Raw genomic sequence first — 20,001 nt, 5'->3', positions numbered from 1 at the left:
AGTAATCATCCCAGCAGTTAACCCAAAGCACAGGGATGTTATAGGGAAATCGGTAGTTATTTCTAAGTGTCTTGAGTTCCTTATGAGACAGGTTACTCTGGGCAACCCCACAAATTTCTGGCATTAGTCTCAAACAGGCAGTTAGACAGCAGAAGGCTATTCAAGCAAACAGAAAGAAAAAAGGTCCAAATTGTGTATGTTATTTCAAACAAAGACACTCATAAATGCAAAGAATAGTCTAGATTTTAAGAAAAGAAAACAGTAAAGTAACTCAAAAGAAAAGGAGCTAGATATTAGAAAATAACCTTAAGTAAGAGGAAGAGGTTGTTGAGACAGCTTAGCAGAGACAAAAGGCACTGCAGAACAGAGTCATCCATATTCCCACACTGTAAGATAAGGCAGATAAAAAGCCAATTAAACTATGTACAAATTTTTAAAAATTATGTAGGGATGATAACTTGGCTGGCTTATCTGTCCACCAGCAAAAAATTATTTGGTTTTCTTTAAAAATTTTTCTATAAAATATATGCTCATATATAATGTAATATTAACATTATTCACCCAAAATTTCCCCTCCAGAACTGAAGCCACCATGATCTCTTTTCTTTATAATGTTCACTCTATAGGTGGTGGAGTATTACTCTAAATAAGTCAGCAAAAGTCATATGAAGAGATAGAGAGCTGTGACTATTCCCAAATTGGAATGATGTGCCATCAGTCTGGTTTTTACCTTCTAATACTTCTTTCAGAGGTATGGCTTCCATATACAACTAATACTGCACAGAATGGTAAGCATGCAGTAGATGTTTTCGACATCTGCTCTGCCAATGCAGCAAATAATAGATCATGAACTTACTTTTCATGCAAAATTCAGAGTGCCAGATTATGCTTTGGATTTCACTGATTATTGCATTACTTAATAAAGGTTAATTATATTATAACAAAGAAACAAATGAAAGAATTTAGTATGTTATAAAAGCCTCTACCATTACAACTATTTTAAATAATTTTCCGTATCTACCATCTTAGAATTTTGCCCAAGATCATGTTGCCTGAGATCAACTTTCTAAACTGATAAAGGCACTTATTCTTTACAGGTACAGATACCAATAAAAACGATCAAGAACTGGAAACCATGGTAAATGACTGCTTTCATTACTTAACCATGTTTATAGTATCTACAGAGAACATCAAAAGCAATCTTGTAAACCTGGTATAGCTCAAATTATGAGAAAAATTATGCAAATATACTACATATAACAAAAATAGCTTTAGTTACTCATTCCACTAAATCAAAACAAGGACAGTAAGAAGGCAGCTAACTAAAAATGAATATTATGGAAGATAAATACCTTTAGTTGATTGTTAAATGAATCCATTTCGGATAACTTAGATGCAGTTTCTTTTTCAAGAGCGTCTAATTGTTCTTTAAGTCTTTGGCATAATTCTTCCTTTTCCAATGATTTTTTATGAAGCAAATCAATCCCTAAATCTGAAATACAAACATCAGATAGTTTACACTTGGCAGAAATTCTTCTGTTACTACTGGTGATTGACTTTTACTCTCACAATATATCTAAGTCAAACTCCTATGATGCACACCTTAAACTTGCACAGTGGTGTATGCCAATTATATTGTAGTAACACTGGAAAAAAAAGATGTATAAATATAAAATTACTCTATGGTTGTCTACATATTTTTTAATTATATAAGTTATATAAATTATTTCATAATTTATATAACTATTCCCTTTTGGATTGCCATTAGGTTGTTTCTAATTTCCTACACACTCTCAACAACACTGGATATTATCAACCTTTTTTCATTTTCTCCAATGGGCAAAAAAAGAAACCTTATTGTTATTTTAATTTGTATTTCCTTGATAACAACTGAAATCAAACCAACACCTATTTATAGGCTCACTGGCCACCCTCTTGGATTGCCTCACCCCATCCACTGCTTTTTTTCTTTCTGTTGGGTTGTCTTGATTTCTGATCTACAGCAGCTATAAATTCTTGTTGTACTGTAGTTCCAATGCTGCACTGTTTATCGATGTCTTTCATCATGAAAAAGTTCATTTTTGTATCATTGAATCTGTAAATATTTTCCCTCATAGCTCTAGGGATTACTTGAAGAAATGTTTCTGACAGTGAGATTATAAAAAAGTCTTCCTTTGTTTTTATAACATTTTTTCCAGAGGTATTTTTTTTTATGTTTAACCTCTTAGCTTACCTAGAATTTATTTATGTACATGGATTGAGGTAAAGAGCTTCCCTACCTCCCTTTCAGAGCGTCAACTGTCCTCCTCCAGATCACTTATTTGGAAGCCCATCCTTTCCCCACTGGTGTTAAATGCCAAACTTATCGGACTCTAAATTGTGAGCTATATCTCACAATTTAGAGTACGATAAGGCATATATTTAGTTCCATCATTCTATGTTTCCTTTCTGATCAATAATACGCTACTTTAGGGACTAGAGCTTTCCTAACATGTTTTTTTTTTTAATTTTTTAAAATTTAAATTCAACTAATTAACATAAAATGTACTATTTCTTTCAGGGGTCCTAACATGTTTTGATACCTGGTAGAGCTAGTGTGTTCTCCCCACCAATGTCATTCTTTTTCAAGTCTTGCCTCATCTTGCACGTTCTCTTCTAGGTGAATCTGTGAATCATCTTGCCAGGTTTCATTTAAAGAAACCTGAATGGAACTGAATGTACGGGACAAAGTAGTAGAGAATAACATCTTTACAACGTTGAGCTATATCAGCGCTCCGGAGTCAGGAACATAACATGTACCTACTTATCCAGGAATCTTTCATATCTAGCAGTAAAATTTTACAGCTACACATTTCTTTATATGAGAATCCTAATGTAAATGAGACCTTTGTTCATGATATTTTCTTATTTTAAAAATTTTATTTATTTATTTGATGGAGAGAGATCCCACGGAGGCAGAGAGGCAGGCAGAGAGACAGGAGGAAGCAGGCTTCCCACTGAGCAGGAAGCCTGATGCGGGGCTGATCCCATGATCCTGGGATCATGACCCAAGCCGAAGGCAGAGGCTTTAACCCACTGAGCCACCCAGGTGCCCCTGTTCATGATATTTTCTAAGTGCTTTTGATATACAGTAAAAGTTGCTGGGTTTTACATTCTTTTTACCCAGACACCTTGCTAAATTAAATTCTCTTATAATTATCTTGTAGCTTTCCAGTATTTCAACAAATATTTTCTCAAGAAATTATACCTCCACTATGTGCAAGGCACTGTACTAGGTTCAATAGCAGGGGAAAAAGAAGGACAAGGCATGGGTCCTAGCCTCAAGTAGTTCAGAGTCTATTTCAGTTGGGAGACAAGCACTGTGGAAAAAATCAGTTAATTTACACACCTAGTACTCTTCAAAATAAGCATCACGAAGAATGGATGTTTCAACACTAGATTTGAATAGATCATATCTATGAGCAAACTGAAAATCCAGAGAGGCAATGTGGTAGTACAATGGGCTTCAGACTGAAACAAGAATTTGAGAACGACTATTGTACCACCTTGGGCAACCACTTAATCTCTCTGAGCCTCAGCTTTGCTGAGCTACACAAGGGGAATAACAATACCTACTTCACCGGGCTGTTGTAAAAATTAAAAGACACAGTGCATGAAAACTGCCCAGCATGGTGCTTGGCCACGGTTGGTGATCTTCAGCGGCAACAGGGATGCAGAGAGGAATCTAAGGGATACAGGGTGCTTTGAAAACTGCCAACAAAAGCTTCCAATTTTGAACCAATAACTGTAATAACAGGTGGATCACATTCTGTAAGAAAGACTAGCTCTACCAGGTCCCCAATAAGACACAGTCCACATTCCATTCACAGTCCAAATACTGCAACAACAAGAGTGATGCTATGCTCTCTGTGACTGCACGGATCAGGAGGGCTGCTCATCCAGCCTCTGGAATGCCTGTGGAGGGGTGAGGTAGGGGCTGATATGCTTCGAACAGCCAAGAAGACAATTACGTGCAAGGAAGATGGTCTGAGAAGAGACGTGGACAGACCGTTTCAGTGGAAGGTGGGAGACACAGCAGGAACAGTTCACAAAAGTAAAATTCTCTATGCCTGGTATTTCTTCCAAGTGAAGGGCCCTTCACTAGGATACCATTCCCAACTTCTTCCCACCCCTTCAGTAACTGGTGGGCTCACGATTAAGGACTTGGGCATACACAGCCTAGGCCCTTCCAGTCCCTCGTGTTCTTGAGACTGAACTGCCCACAGGAAACCTGTTCTACTTTGCAGTACACCCAGTTTTTTACAGGGGTGACTGTCCCACTCACAGGTAAGCCAGGCTGTCCAATACCAGCTTTACCAAAAATGAGGCAATATTTTTGGTCTCTCATATGTCTTGCTCCTTTGCCTTATTACTCTATTCGTTCAGAACTTGGGCAAAGATGAGGGATGTTGTTAACTGGACTTCCTAAAGAGCCAAAAGTATAAGAAAGAGCCCCGGAATGGAAAGACTGACAGATACTCAAAGGGAGACATTTATAATACTTCAGTCAGTTCTAACATGGTATTTGCAGATTCACTTTTCTTTAAGTAAACCTTTCTTCTATTATGTTGTTACTGGCATGCTATCCAACATAGAGATCTTTTTTTCAGTATCCTGGTTGGACAATGGGTCAAGAAAAATGTGACATTCCACAAATTGCCTTGGACTATTTTGCTCCAAAGGTGTCAGAGGGCCAAGCCAGTAAAAGTCTTTATATGAATCAGATAGGTGATATGAAAGGTCTGGGAAGAGCGTTCCATTCTGCTTAGGTCTGTACACGATCACCTAGAATTTCACAGGCTTGGTCCCATGGTAGAATTTCCTGAAATTCTTTCCATTAGTGTAGGATTTTGCCAGAATGTACATACAGTCTTGTGTTAGAGCCAAACCTATATCTTATTTAACTATAGTCTAACATTTTATTTGACTGATACTTGAAACACATGTTATGAAGATAGGAAGGCATACCACAATGACTAGTTATTTCATTCTTATTTATTTATAAGGGTTTTTTTCTCACCATAGCACATACCGTCCCTAATGTCCATCACCCAGCCACCCCATCTCTCCCACCTCCCTCCCCTCCAGTAGCCCTCAGTTTATTTCCTGAGATTGAGTCTCTCATGATTTGTCTTTCCCTCTGGTTTCATCTTGTTTCATTTTTCCCTCCCTTCCCCTATGATCCTCTATCTTGTTTTTCAAATTCCTCATATCAGTGAGATCATAAGTTAATTGTCTTTCTCCGATGGACTTATTTACTTTTTATTGCTAAAGATGCTCTAACATCTGTGATTTTTTTTTTCACATTATTTTGAAATTTTTAACTATAGACAAGAAATGCTATGTATAACAGAATAATGTTATTTTAACAAGTAACAGAGTATGACTGGTATGGTCATTCAAAAATGAAAGAGGTAAAACAAACCTTAGAGACTTACCAGGTGTGTTACCGAGTTGCATGTTCTTAATTCTTTCATTTAGTAATTGCTTCTCAGGTACCAAATAGATAAGCTTATTTTGATAATCCTTATTTAAAAAAAAAGTAGTACCTGATTAAAATTCTGTCATGTTGTCTGAGCATTTTTTGAAGACTTAAAAACATGATTTAATCACTCTTAAAACTTAGTATAGGAATAGTGTGTAGCTGTAAACCGCCTACAATTCACAAATAAATTAAAATGGAATTACGCATGATTTAAAATACAAATATTTAAACATACATCCATTTATGAATGATTGGCTGGAGCAAAGGTGGTGAGGAAAATCTTTGGTAATGGCATGTGTCTGGAAGTCTTACAATCTGCCGCGCACTGACGGATCTCCGCTAGCACAAGGGGGGAGGTGCCTTTGCCGTCTGCACCAAACCATATTTGTAAGCAGGTCATGACACCCCAGAATGAATATCGAAGAGAAATTAGAGACTTAGGAATTAGGGAAGCAGGTTTAAATCAGACAGTAAATGTTATCTGGCCTCTGTCTGTCCAGCTGTGACACAGTAAGAATACTTCGTTAATTAATTGCTAGTCCATATGGAAGCACAAATTTGGTTAAGAGGACTCTAAAGATGCAGAATGCTCCCAGGGTCCTTATTCTCAACCACGATAACTGAGCTAGACCTTACTGCACAGGTAAAGAAGATGACAAGGTCCCTGAGGGACACACATTTAACACTCTTCACCGCAACTGTGAAAGAATAACATTAAGTCAAAATTTCCTAAAAGTAGTAGCAATAAACTTAAGTTTAATGTAAAGGTATATCTACATATTTATTAAAGACTTAAAAGTCAAAGTGAAAGGCATCCATTTATGTACAAATATTAAGCAGAATTTAACCAGATGTCTAGTAGAGCTTTAGAGGGCATATGAGCGTCCCGATATTATATAAAAGATGGTGTATACATTTACATCCTTCTAGGAATGAAGTCTATCAGAGACCCAGAGGGGTTCATCACCCCAAAATGAAAACTATGCTATTAGGAAGAATTATTAACAACTGCTCACATTTATGCACAATTCAGCAGCAAGGGACTAACCTGAAGTTCTTGTTGGAGTTGCTTGATTTCCATGATTTCCAGGTCACATTGCTTATCTAGAACTTCTATCTCAGTCTTTTGAGTTTGTTTTCGGAGTCGGACATCTTGAAGTCTGCCTGAGATCTGCTGATGTTTGCCATTCTATAGGAAGAGCATATAAACATACAGTGACTTAAAACACTAATAGAAAAAGCTCCTATCAGAAGAATTATATTCTCATTTAAACTTTTAAATGTCAGTTATCATTTATACTCAGTCTAGATAAATATCTAAAACTAAGTGGTGGAGGGCACCTGGCTGGCTTAGTCAGTAGAGCATATGACTTTTAATCTGGAGGTGGTGCATCTGAGCCCCACATTAGGCATGGAGCCTACCTAAAAATAAGTAAATACAACTAAGTGGAATGTGTTCTAAGGTTGTATCTGTTAACTCCGGATAGAGTTATTATTAGCAGGAAATATACCATTCTCAGAGGGTAAGAGCCCAGATGCTAATATGACCAAGCACAAACATAGCACGCTGAATTTTTTCTGATTCCAGCAGTGAGGCATTAATTTATAATATTAAAATAGAGGTAGTCTCAAAGGATAACGAAGAGAGATAAACATCTACATGCGACTTTCGGCACTGTCTCCTTGAAGCTTCTGAAATTTCTACTCTCCACATTGCCATCTAATTTCCTCTAATTAAACAGGGTCCAGGAGGGCCTTTTGGGCCACAATTCTCTTCTCCTACACTAAATATTCCTTTCTTCTTCTCTGAGAAGTAGGGAGGAAAAAAAGAACCCAAACTAGCAGAGATTCTTTTTTTTTTTTTTTCTTTAAGATTTATTTATCTGACACACAGAGAGACAGTGAGCGAGGAAACAAGAGGTAGAGGGAGTGCGAGAGGGAGAAGCAGGCCTCCTGTCAAGCAGGGAGCCTGATGTGGGGCTCCATCTTAGGACCCCAGGATGATGACCTGAGCTGAAGGCAGACGCTTAACGACTGAGCCACCCAGGTGCCCCCCAAACTAGCAGAGATTCTTAATGGAGACTAAGGAGAAGGGTGAGGTGTTATGGGCTGAAGTGTATCTCCCCAAAATTTGTATGTTGAAGTCTTAATCTCCAGGACCCCAGAGTGTGACTGTTATTTGGAAACAGGGTCTTTAAAGAGATCATAAGTTTAAATAAGGTCATATGGATGGGCCCTAATATAACCTGACTTATGACATGAGAAAATCTGGACACAAAACAGACACTAGAGATGCACAGGCAAGGAGGGGCCATGTAAGGAAAACAGCAAGGAGGCAGCCATCTATCTGCAAGCCAAGGAGAGAGGTCTCAGAAGTAACCAAACCTGGGACGCCTGGGTGGCTCAGTTGGTTAAGCAGCTGCCTTCGGCTCAGGTCATGATCCCAGCGTCCTGGGATCGAGTCCCACATCGGGCTCCTTGCTCCGCAGGGAGCCTGCTTCTCCCTCTGACTCTGCCTTCCACTCTGTCTGCCTGTGCTCGCTCTCACTCTCTCTTACAAATAAATAAATAAAATCTTAAAAAAAAAAAAAAAAAAAAGAAGTAACCAAACCTGCTGACATCCTGATCTTGGGACTCCAGACCTGTGAGAAAATTAATTTCTTTTGTTTAAGCCCCCTAGTCTGTGTTATTTCATTATGGTAGCCCTAGTTAATACAGCAAGGTGAGGAGGAGAAATGAAGCTTAAAAATCACTGATAATTAAAGTTTTTACTGAAAAGTTAGTTTTATATTTGAGAAACACACATGCTAAAAGGAATATGCAATGTCTACCCTAGCGTTCATGTTCCTATCTTCAGCAGGTACAGGCTCTGGACCTTCCAGATTCTTTACATTAATCTATGTTACTGCTTGGTATGCAATCCAGGTTCTTGGGGGAAAAACAATCAATCATAAGGTTCCTTTTTATAATTTTAAGGAAAAACATAGTTAAAATAATCATTCAGACAGAAAACCAAATAGCTACACAAAGAAGTTAAGGATTTTTAGGCCTATTTTGTAGTACTGTGGCATCAATAATAATTGTGATATGCTTTCTTATCCATTTGAAGGCATAAGATAGCACCTTTATAACCACAAATGCGATTTTTAAAAATTGTAATTTCAAGTCAGAAACCAAATAAAATGTTAGAATCCAATTAAAAAAGGTCTAAGCTTGAATCTATAACATGGCTACCCGTGTATTTTTTTTCAAAATCCTATTACACTATTAGGTCAGGCTTTTAGAATCTAGGGTTAAACCTACACCCTTTCTATCTTCTCACCATGCATTTGAAGCAAAGCGATTTATTTTTTTATTTATTTGCAACAAAGCCTTTTAAACAACTTGACTCTCTGACATCTGAAGTGTAAAATCTGGTAAGCATACTGGCCAATATTAGCTAAAAACCACAGTCCGGCAGAACTGGAAGAAGTCCTAAGAGGTCGTCTAGATCAGGAGCTTCAAATCATTTTTTCTTTTTAGCAGAATCCTTTTTTCCAAGCAAATCCAGATAAAACTCCAAGAAAAGCAAAGCAAGTAACTGTGGAGCTTGTGTGTTGCGAGTCATGCAAAGTGCTAGGGAGAAGGGAGCACTGCCCTGCTGCCTTGGTTTCCCCCCTCCCACTGCTGGTCACCCCTCTGCAGACCACTTCTAGACATCAACTTCAAAACTGAAAATTACTAAACTAAAAAAAAATTTTTTTTACTAAACTGACACAACTCTATCTTTTACAGACGGGCAAAGCAACACACAGAGAAGGGATGCCTTGCCCAGGAATACATAGTTTGGCAGCTTCGGCACTGAGACCACAACGTAACTCTCAGCACTCTGAGTCACTGTTCTGGTAAACTATATTGTCCAGACTGTTAAGAAGCACACATGAAAACATGACTATTCAATCCCATGAAAACATAATGTATTCATGAGGTAGGTTTAAAAAGCAATGACAGGGGTGCCTGGGTGGCTCAGTCCGTTAAATGTCTGCATTCAGTTCAGGTTATGATCCCAGAGTCCTGGGACTAAGCCAGCAAGGAGTCTCCTCACCCCCCCACCCCCCCACCCCTGCTCCCCACTCCCTGCTTGTGGCTGCTCTTTCTCTCTCTCTCACATAAGTAAATAAAATCTTAAGGGAAAAAAAAAAAAAAGAACAGTATTTTCAACAGGTAACTTTAGCATCATTCACAGCAATTTCACTCAAACCTCAGGCATACCAGTGCTTCCAACTCGAGATGAAGACTCTTCTTTTTAGAGTTTAACCTGACAATTTCTTCCTGTTCTCTATTCCTTTGATTGAGAAGCTCCTGTCGACGAATCCTCTCCCATTCTAAACGACGTTGTCTTTCCAGTTCCTGTTTTGCTGCCTGAAAATAATGAATTTTTTTTAAAAGATTTTATTTATTCATTTGACAGAGATCACAAGCAGGCAGAGAAGCAGGCAGAGAGAGAGAGGAGGAAGCCCCGTAGAGCAGAGAGCCAGATGCAGGGCTCCATCCCAGAACCCTGGGATCATGACCTGAGCTGAAGGCAGAGGCTTTAACCCACTGAGCCACCCAGGCGCCCCAATGAATTAATTTTTAAATTAACAATTTTGCCTCATTCAAAAAGTGATGGGAGGACAGAGAGGGGAGGCAGTGTTTGGCATTTAGTGAGCTTCAGTGCCTAAGTTAGGAAACTGGGCAAACCCAGTTTTAGCAGTTGGCCTAACCTATGGACTTCCACAAAAGTAACATCACCCATCAGACTTTTTGACTGTTTCATGGAACCATCTTTTTCTTTGTAGTTACTTTTTTCTTAAATAAAAAGACAATCTCAGAAATAGAAGTGTTAATAAGAATAATCATACCTTTATTCTGGTATCAGGGAAGAAAAACCCTTCTCCTGACTTTACTTCAGTGTCATTGTGATTTCTGTGCTCCATCCCAAGCCCCTTAAAACAAAGCCAGTCCTCCTAGGGATACCACACAGCAGTATTTATCCCAAGGACCTGTGCAAGCCCACCCTTGTGCTCCTCCTCCGGACTCCCCAGTCTCAGCTTTCTGCGGCTCCAATTCCGCGGCCTCTTACTCTGGATCCCAAGCTTACTTTTGTTCATGCCCTGCCTGGACGGACTCCTTCCTCTGGCTCACTAACCTCAGCTCCTCACTCAACTCAGCTCTGCCATCAGTCCTCCTCTGAATAACTTATCACCTGCAGACAGGCGTCCTCCACCAGGTACTGGCCCTGAAAACCCTTCACAAGCAAGGGCCCTCTTCCCCTCCGCAAGGGAAGGCAGGCTCAGAGATGGAGATGATAAGTAAGAATGAATGATGCAGAGAAAATAAGACACAACAAAAATACCCATTTTTAAATCAAATGGAATAAAGTCACTTATTAAATATAATCATTTTCTGAGGAAACAAAATAAGTTAAAAACAACCTCTCGTCTTTCTATCTCTTTTCTCCTTTCTTCCTCCCGCTGTCTTTCCAGTTCCCTCTGCTTCTCCAAGCGTTTTTCTAATTCAAGTTGCTTCTTCCATTCTTGCTCCTGCAATTCTCTCTGTTTGCGCTCCCACTCTTCCTTTTCTTTCTGGGCCTTCCGTTCTGCCTCCCTCTGCTGCTGCTCCATCAGCGCTTGGCGTCGCTTCTCCAGCTCCACGTTTCCTCGCTCGTAGTTGGCCTTCCGCTTGTCCTCAAAAGTAACTAAATAAAACATGTTGTAAGGACTCTCACATGAACAGCCCAAGAACGTGGACTCCAGTTTCAACACCCTCATGCCTCGTGATCATTTGAGTGCTGTTACTCTGTGGACACTTCCCCTAAGGATAGTTTTAACTCAAATGTAAATAGTAAAGTATTTACTTTTGTCTAAGAGGATTCATTTTTGGAAAACAAATTTCTAAGTTTGAATCCATCTGAGAGAAATAATTTTACTATTCCTGCCAATAAAAATGCTAACTGTTTTCTCAGTATTTTCTTCGGATAAATAAAGTTATACGGCTATATACTTATTTTATTTGATATAGTTCATTAACTTTTTAATACTTTAAAATATATACATATGTACTTTTTCAACCAATATTTAAACTTTTCTTTACAGCTGAAGATTTCATCACAAAGCTTGCTGTAGTGATTTTTCCTAAAGTGGGAGGAGCATTTTAACTAGGATGTCTAAGACAAAGACTCTTGCCAAACACATACACTGTCTCTTCTTCCTAAATATACTTCTCACTTTTTACTATCTTCAGTTTATTGATGTCAGAATCTAACCCTTTTGGTGAATAGTTTTCTCTTATAGCATATAAAATATTAAGAATGTAACATACTAAATACTTGTTTACAACTCAAGGTAAAATTTAAGAGAACCCACTGTAAACATACAACTTAGACATTCAATGTTACCTGGTAATTTTTTCTGAGGTTCCTCTTCTTGAATTTTCTGATATGAAGGCAGAGTTCCATTAATAGAATCAATTTGCTTTCCTCCCCTAAGAAAAGAAGACAACAAATGAATTTAGCACCAAACAGTCTGGACATTTCTAGACTGTATATATAGCTGTACTACCAATGACTAGAGCCATTGAATATTTAGAATGCAGTATTAAAGACACTTAGAGTGCAATATGGTCTAAAGTTATGATGTATGGAAGGATATGGACTATCTAGCCAGAAAGGCTTGGATTCACATCATGGTTTAGCTGACTGCTGTCCGTGAGCAACTGTGTTCTTAATCTGTAGCTGCCAGTTTCCTTATCTATAACACGGTGGAAACCCACCTATTTCTACTCCTTGCTGGTGTAACTCATTAAATACCAAAATCAAATGTCAGTGTCAATGTTTAACTTCAGGAGATTGCAACGTAATCATCATGTCTACCCAAAAATCAAAACCATGCCTCTTCACCTCAAGAGGCGCCCACCTGAAAGACGGAGGGACAAGCTCAGGAGGCAACGTCAGTGGTAATGGTTGTCCCGCTTTGGCCATGTCAGTGAGGTGCATCGCAAGGATGAACTCTTCAGCTCTCAGCTGTCCGTCACCATCAATGTCAGCCAGGGTCCTAAAGAAAATGTGAACATTCACAGCTATAAACAGTCTACTTAGAGTGAAGTATTTTCAAAAGAGTTCAATATTTAATTTCAAAATAATAATAATTACAATAAACAGCTGGGTTAACATACTTTAGGGAAATATAAATATACATGGAAAAGTGAGCTTATTTTTACCGTTCACTGTTCTATCACAAAGGGAGGGGAGAAAAAGAAACATTCCTTCTGAAAAGGTGGCTTGTCTCATTTCATGGATAATTCACCTATCAAATCACATTTAGCTCTAAATTAAAAATGAGACATTCTCTAATTCTCCACAGATGCCATTATGAAAAGACAAACCAGTTTTACTTGCAAAATAATTAAATGCTACATTGCCAAAAAATAACAATTTGTACAATTTTATTGGCTTTTAGGGTTGCATTAGGCTTTGAATGGCTGCTTTTATGGAACATCTTTGAGTCATAAACTTTGACAGAAACAGTATTTTTCCTACAACAGAGGATGTATAGTTAAAAATCACGATCAATGGACAAACTCACCAAATAGTAGCTAGCTGAGTTTGGGAAAGATTTGACTGAAGAAGAGCATTTCTAGCTTGAAAACCTGATTGAGTGGGAAAAACCAGAAAAAAGAAAGAAAATTCTTTAGTCTCTTCAAAGTCATGCAAACTGAAATGACTGTATTCCATAAAATAATACTGCTGCTATCCTGGAAACTTTTGACATCAAAAAGGTTTTTACTATATGCCAGCTGCTGAGCACTGGGGAGTAATCAAAACACAGTAATCAAAACCCTTGCCCCCAAGGAATTTAAAATCAAGAATTAGTAACTCAAGTGTTCCCCCACCTCCTTTCAGAAAATAACAAGCACACACCACTGACCAACACAAGGGTCCTAGTGCTGGCACAGAAAGTGCTGGAGGCTGAGCTCTCAGGTCTCCTCATGCTCCCTGTGCACCTCTAAGCACTGCTTTCTTAGCATCTTCAGACTTTCTCATCTCTCTCTGATCTTTCCTCTCTACTTTCTCTTTTCCAAGTGACCTGTAAATGCTGGGATTCCCCAAGGCTCTGTTCTGGGCACTCTGTTCTCTCTGTGTGTTCACATTCATTTTTGTGACTTTAAATAGCACCTAGATAATTTGCAAATGTACATCCCAGCCTAAACCTCTGCTTTAGGTTTAGATTTCTATATCCAACTGAAAAACCTGCTGAAGTATTTTACAGGCATCTCAAACCAAATGCATACCAAATGACTCTCTCAATCCCCATTCACAGCCCTTTTCACCCAATTTACCTTCAGCCTTCCCCTTGCTCTGGGTGGCATCACTGTCCTGCCAGGGTCTCAAGCCAGAAAGCAGAAAGTCACCCTTGATCCCTCCCTCATGTACACCCATATCCAACATCAAGTTCTAAAATCTGACATCACTGCCTGTCTGGGTCCTCACCCTGAAAGTCCCAATTTAATGCCACCTTCTCAGAAATGTCTTCTCTGTCTGCCCTATGATCTAATATACTTCTTGTTTGTTTCTTTCATAACTCATATCACAATCTGTAATGTAATATTTATCTTCCTGTTTAGCTATTTATTGTCTGTTTCTGCTAAGTCCTATGGACAAAAACCTTGACTGCCTTATTCACTAACGATTGTACCCAGTGCCAGGTCCATAAATGCTCAATAAATATTTGCTAAAGTGATGAAAAGAATTGTAATCCGAAGTTCTCTAAGGTGCAATGGGGACTTATGGGATAGAGTCCGAGAGTAATAACAGCATTCACTGATTGCTTATGATCTGTAACAAACTGTTTCAACTTCTTTTCTCTCCCTCAGTCATCAAAAATATGTTTCTGTAACAGGCTTCCTGCCCTGCATTTTCATGTCAGGATGATGGCCACACAGAAATCCCAGAAATCCATTCAGGTCTCATTCACAGGAGTATTCACTCCTGATGGCCAAGTGTGAGGCTTTCTGACCATGGATAAAATGACATGGCTTCTCCAGGGCAGGTCTCCTAGTCAGTAACGCAGGTGTTGCACCTCCCACTCCCAGGTGACGACTGAGCCATGAGTACTGGGAGTCAGCCTCTACTCAGGGTTCAGCCTGAGCTGAGAACCATCCAAACAACTGCACAGAAAACAGTACATCCACCAACTCTTCCTCAGCTCCCACTGCAGAGCCAGCCTGAATGCTGCTAACCCACTGTTTCACTGAGCTTTGAACATGAGCTATATATACCATACGGAACAGACATAAATACACCATAAATTATAACATGCAACTGGACATTTATATTATGTAACTTTAAAATCTCAGTCTTGAAAAAACACTGCAAATAGCTTATACCGTCTCCCAAATAATTAGTCCTCAGTAGATTTTACGTAAGTGAGATTTGAGGAGGTCTTTGTGTTAAAAAGAAGACTCTTCTTCTTCTTTTTTTTTTTTTTATTAACATATGATGTATTATTAGCCCCAGGGGTACAGACCTGTGAATCACCAGATTTATATACTTCATAGCACTTACTGTAGCACATACTTTCTCCAATGTCCATAACCCAACCACCCTCTCCCTATCCCCTATCCCCCGGCAACTCTCAGTTTGTTTTGTGAGATTAAGAGTCTCTTATGGTTTGCCTCCCTCCCGATCCCATCTTGTTTCATTTGTAAGGAGGACTTTTCTAATAAAGAGAAATGGAAGGTTATTTCAAACCTGAAAAAAAGGTCTAGTAACTAATGTTTCAGTTTTTAGTCAAAGACAACTGAAAGTAGATCCCTTAGCATGGGGCAAGAGAGCAAACAGGAGGAAGGAAGGAAGGAATGTAAATGGTTAAAAGCCTACTGGTGGAAGGCTTAAATGTGCAAGGTATAAATCGTACAAAGGGCTATAGAGAGCCTGCAGAGTACTCTACTAAGAAAAGCTCACTTGAACATCTACACTGTTGGTCTGCCAATCCTTTTGATATCATATTCCCTGTGCCTATAAGGCTAGTTCCTCCTTCTCTACCTGGTGGACTACTCATCCTATAAGGTCCAGCTCAGCTGTCATCTCTTCCCTGAAGCTCTTTCATATCCTCACATACTGGTCACTTTCTCATCTTTATTAACCACAGCACTTTTATTTTTTAATTTATTTTTTAAAAAGATTTTATGTATTTATTTGAGAGAGAGTGAACAAGTGAGCAGAGGGAGGAGTAGGAGAAACAGGGGCACCTGGGTGGCTCAGTGGATTAAAGCCTCTGCCTTTGGCTCAGGTCATGATCTTAGGGTTCTGAGACCCAGCCCAGCCTTGGGCTCTCTGCTCAGCAGAGACCCTGCTTCCTTCTCTCTCTCTGCCTGCCTCTCTGCCTACTTGTGATCTCTGTCAAATAAATAAATAAAATCTTAAAAAAAAAAAAAAAAAAAAAGGAGAGGGACAAGCAGGATCCCTGCTGAGCATGAAGCCTAAAGTGGGACTCAGTCTCATGACAGCAAGATCATGACCTGAGCTGAAATCAAAAGTTAGATGCTTAACCAACTGAGCCACCCAAGCACCCCAATCACAGCACTTTTAAACCACTAATCAAATATTATGATTATGTGACCTATATACTATGGACTCCTCAAAGATATGGACCATATCTCCCCCCACCCCGTGCATTTCAGTGTGTCACAGAGTGCCCAGAAGATATGGGACTCAGCAACTATGAGTCAATGAATTAATCTAAATAAATCACAAGAGTTAAGGGGGAAGGGAAGAAGAAGAAGAGAAAGAAAATCAGACCACTGAATGCTACACTTACTGAACAAAGCAAAACATGTAAGTCTAGGTCAGTCCCAGCCTCATATACCTGGGGCTCATGCTCAGTTGCAAGACACAAGAAACACCTATTTAAAAAAAAAAACAAAAAACGGGGCACCTGGGTGGCTCAGTGGGTTAAAGCTTCTGCCTTCGGCTCAGGTCATGGTCCTGGGATCGAGCCCTGCATCAGGCTCTCTGCTCAGCCAGGGAGCCTGCTTCCTCCTCCTCTCTCTCTCTGCCTGCCTCTCTGCCTACTTGTGATCTCTGTCTGTTAAATAAATAAATAAAATCTTTAAAAAATAAAAATAAAAACAACTTTCCCTTAACTATGAATACATAGCTTCATTCTTGTAGGTCTCAGGTTAATACTCCGCGAACAACTCAATATATGACCTTCATATAATGTGGCATATACAAATCAAGTAACATTAGGGGACTAATTCTTCACAGGTGACTTTCTATTGACCTTCATATTCCACCTTTGTTTTTACTGTATGTTTTTAGTACATACGTAAAGTGAACTAATCTTAAGTGTACTGCTTGATGAGTTTTTACACGGGTATGTGCATATGCAACCAACATCCTTATCAACATACAGAATGTTTTTAGCACCTCACAAGGTTTGTGCATGGTCCCTTCCCAACAGAGTAACTATAATATTCTGATTTCTATCACCATCCATCATGTTTCCAGTTGCTCAGCTTCATATAAATGTATTAAATAGTGTGGACCCTTTGAGCCAAGCTTCTTTCATTCAATACATTATCCATGTTGTTGTATGTATCAGGAATTCATTCATCTTTTTGCTGTGAAATGTTGTGTTACACAAATATTTAATATTACTTATTTATTTATTTATTAAGGTAATTTAATATTATTTATAAATAATATCCACATTATTTATATTGTGTTATTATCAACACAATATTAAATATCCACATTTTTTCGGATGTTTTGAATGAAGTTGTTATCAACATTTTTGTACATGGCTTTTTAGTCCACTTTTTAATGTAAAATGTAGGGCCCAAAGTTCATTTTTTTAAAAAAATGGGAGTTGTGATGACTTTTCATGAATCTTAAGTGTGTTGAATATCATATTTCACAGATTCTAAGATGCCATCAATTATAAGACATATCATTATTTTATGTAACAGTAAGAAAGGAAAAAAAAAAACACTGCCAACAAAACCATGACAGTGCTAAGACACCACTGATGGTAACACATCCTTAATTTCAGAGATGTTAAAATGTTAAAAAAAAAAATAGTGTGACTTTAAAATATATCTTATTTCAAGTAATTTGATAAAATCACAGAAAAAAGTAACTATGTACTATTTGATACATATAAAATCACACATTATAGGTTATGAAATACAATACAAAGACATGCCCGAACCTGCCACCCAAACTTAACACTAGCTCATGACTAAATGCTTTGAAGCTATGTTCCACGACTTTATCTCCACACCTCCGTCAGGAGAGGGAACTGCTGTCCTGAATTTTGTGTGCATGACTACCTTGCCCTTTTCTCCCCCCTTCAGTTTCTAGTGAATCTGACATACATGACCTTAGACGCAAATGCAGTGGACGGTGCTAAGTGTATAGAAAGGAGCTGTCCAGCCCAAGGCCTGATCACCCCCATCTTGCTTTTTTAAAGTTTTTATCACAAATTTATGATGTAAATTTAAAGAAAACATCATACAGTTTTGCTTGCCAAATCAGTTGCAAGGCTTTCTTGCTCCCTTGCCCCATTGCACAATTAAGAGATCCCATACATTCATATTCTCCAAATACACCATGTACTTTTTGCTCTTAAGACTTCTTCTCTGTCACCCTCAAATGCTATCACCTTCAATCTCTATCTGTCCAAACCCTAACTCTTCCTTTCATGATGGAGCTGAAATGCTCCCTCCTATAAGATGTTTTATCTAATCTCTTTAGTATCTCCCACTCTATTTTCCCTAAGCACTTTGAAGCTCTAATATTTTAAAACACTTATTTTATTACTCTGTCTAAACTATAAATTAGTTGCTGAGTGGAGAGAGAGGGGCAGTTAAAAGGTGGGAACTCTCCTTGGCCTACTACCATCTGTTTATATCCCCTTCACTATCCTTTATTAGAAAAGTTTGCTTCCTCTAGTCTTTGGAGAGGACAGAAGTACCAGAGTATTATGCTCAAACCGGTTCATTCTTTTCTCTTCCAGCAGGCTGCTCCATAAATGTTTTTTGTTTAATCACTTCACCTCCTTGTCACATCCTACTTTCCTGGTACAAATTTTTATTCCTACTCAGCAATAATACAAATCAAAGGTCCCCCCCCCCCAAAAAAAAAAAAAGAAAGAAAGAAAAAGAAAAAAAGAGAAAAGTTTGGATAGTGTTCGAGATGGACTCAAATGTTCTGTAGGGACCTGAGGTCAAGTCTTTTTTTTTTTAGATTTTATTTATTTGAGAGAGAGCAAGAGAGACAGCGTGAGTGGGGAGGAGAGGCAGAGGGAGAGGTAGAAGCAGAATCCCCACTGAGCAGGGAGCCCGATGTGGGGCTTAAACCCAATACCCTGAGATCGTGATCTGAGCAAAAGGCAGACACATAACCAACTGAGCCACCCAGGCGCCCCTCCTGAGGTCAAGTCTTATGGGCACCTCTTGGTTGGAACATTAAAAGGTGGACAGTGCTCACAGAGGTTTAAGTAAGGGTAAGCATAGAAAGACCCAAGGAAGAAGAGGACCCGCAGGGAAAAAGTTGAGGTTAAGTCCCACACAACGGAGCTTGTCATAGGAGGTTCTCCTTTCACTGCACTGAAGCGTGACGCTTAATCTTCTGAAGGGAGAGGTCTTCTTTCCAAAAACCTGGGGGTCTACCTGTGTGCTCAACTTCATTATAAGAACTTCGAAGAAATCAGTCAAGTTGTATCTGTCTTTGAGCTCTCACACTACTTAAAATATCTGTATTTACCAAATGCTGCTAAACTTTTTGGATGTTAAAATTTTAGATAAGCTACAAAGTATAAACGCAAATGTTCTTCAGTAGAAATTCATATAAAAAACTTTAACTCTCTCACATTCTGAAGCACTGAATGTCACTTACCTGAGAGGTATCCACTCATACTTTTGTCAAGACTATTAAATTTTTGTCGATATTTTAATCTTGAAGGCTGAGGAACTGCCCACTCGGAGGTCCCAGTCTTGGGCGAGTTCCCTGACAGTGAAGCAGTTGAGGAAGTTGAGCTATAACAAAATTTATTTAAAATCTTTATATTACTAAATAAAATACATTTAGTTAAACCTTATAAGGCAGAAACATTAAGAATCATACCTTCTATAGTACAACGTAATTGCTTTTGTGTTTGATATTTTAAAGTTTTAAATAATTTAACCTCATTCTTAGGAAAGCAAATACCATATGAAGTACAGAACTACCTTATACCAAGAACGTACTATGTGCCCGGCCCTCTGTTGTGCTACGACTTTTACGAATACTGTTTCTTATCCCTATGACAAATGTAAAAGGTATTACTGTCTCTGCCTTTTCGATGGGCAAACTGCGGCTCAGTGATGTTATGAAAAACAAGGTTATACATTCAGTGAGCAGCTAAGCTGGGACACCAAGACCCTTCTTTTTGGTTAAAATCTAACACTCTTGC

General features: G+C 38.7%; 1 protein-coding gene across 14 annotated transcripts in view; it reads right to left on the bottom strand.

Moving 5' to 3' along the window:
* ITSN2 (intersectin 2) overlaps window positions 1-20,001 on the bottom strand; it is a 140,124-nt gene that overhangs the window by 76,460 nt on the left and 43,663 nt on the right. For 11 of the 14 annotated variants that reach the window (XM_045079304.1, XM_013052956.2, XM_045079303.1 and 8 more), the window contains 10 exons: window positions 19,446-19,585; window positions 13,129-13,192; window positions 12,460-12,597; window positions 11,943-12,028; window positions 10,981-11,243; window positions 9,776-9,925; window positions 6,573-6,713; window positions 5,478-5,565; window positions 1,353-1,492; window positions 306-386 (listed from right to left, as the gene is read on the bottom strand). In XM_045079304.1, coding sequence (XP_044935239.1) covers window positions 306-386; window positions 1,353-1,492; window positions 5,478-5,565; window positions 6,573-6,713; window positions 9,776-9,925; window positions 10,981-11,243; window positions 11,943-12,028; window positions 12,460-12,597; window positions 13,129-13,192; window positions 19,446-19,585 — 1,291 coding nt within the window. The remainder of the gene's footprint in view (window positions 1-305; window positions 387-1,352; window positions 1,493-5,477; window positions 5,566-6,572; window positions 6,714-9,775; window positions 9,926-10,980; window positions 11,244-11,942; window positions 12,029-12,459; window positions 12,598-13,128; window positions 13,193-19,445; window positions 19,586-20,001) is intronic. The other 3 variants (XM_045079307.1, XM_013052959.2, XM_045079312.1) reach the window with 1 other exon arrangement.

Source organism: Mustela putorius, unplaced genomic scaffold (genome assembly GCF_011764305.1).
Source record: "Mustela putorius furo isolate JIRA1106 unplaced genomic scaffold, ASM1176430v1.1 tig00000281_pilon_pilon_pilon, whole genome shotgun sequence".
In the NCBI taxonomy this organism is placed as follows: Eukaryota; Metazoa; Chordata; class Mammalia; order Carnivora; family Mustelidae; genus Mustela; species Mustela putorius.
Note: the sequence above shows the minus strand (reverse complement) of the source record. Positions and strands in the feature narration are given on the sequence as shown.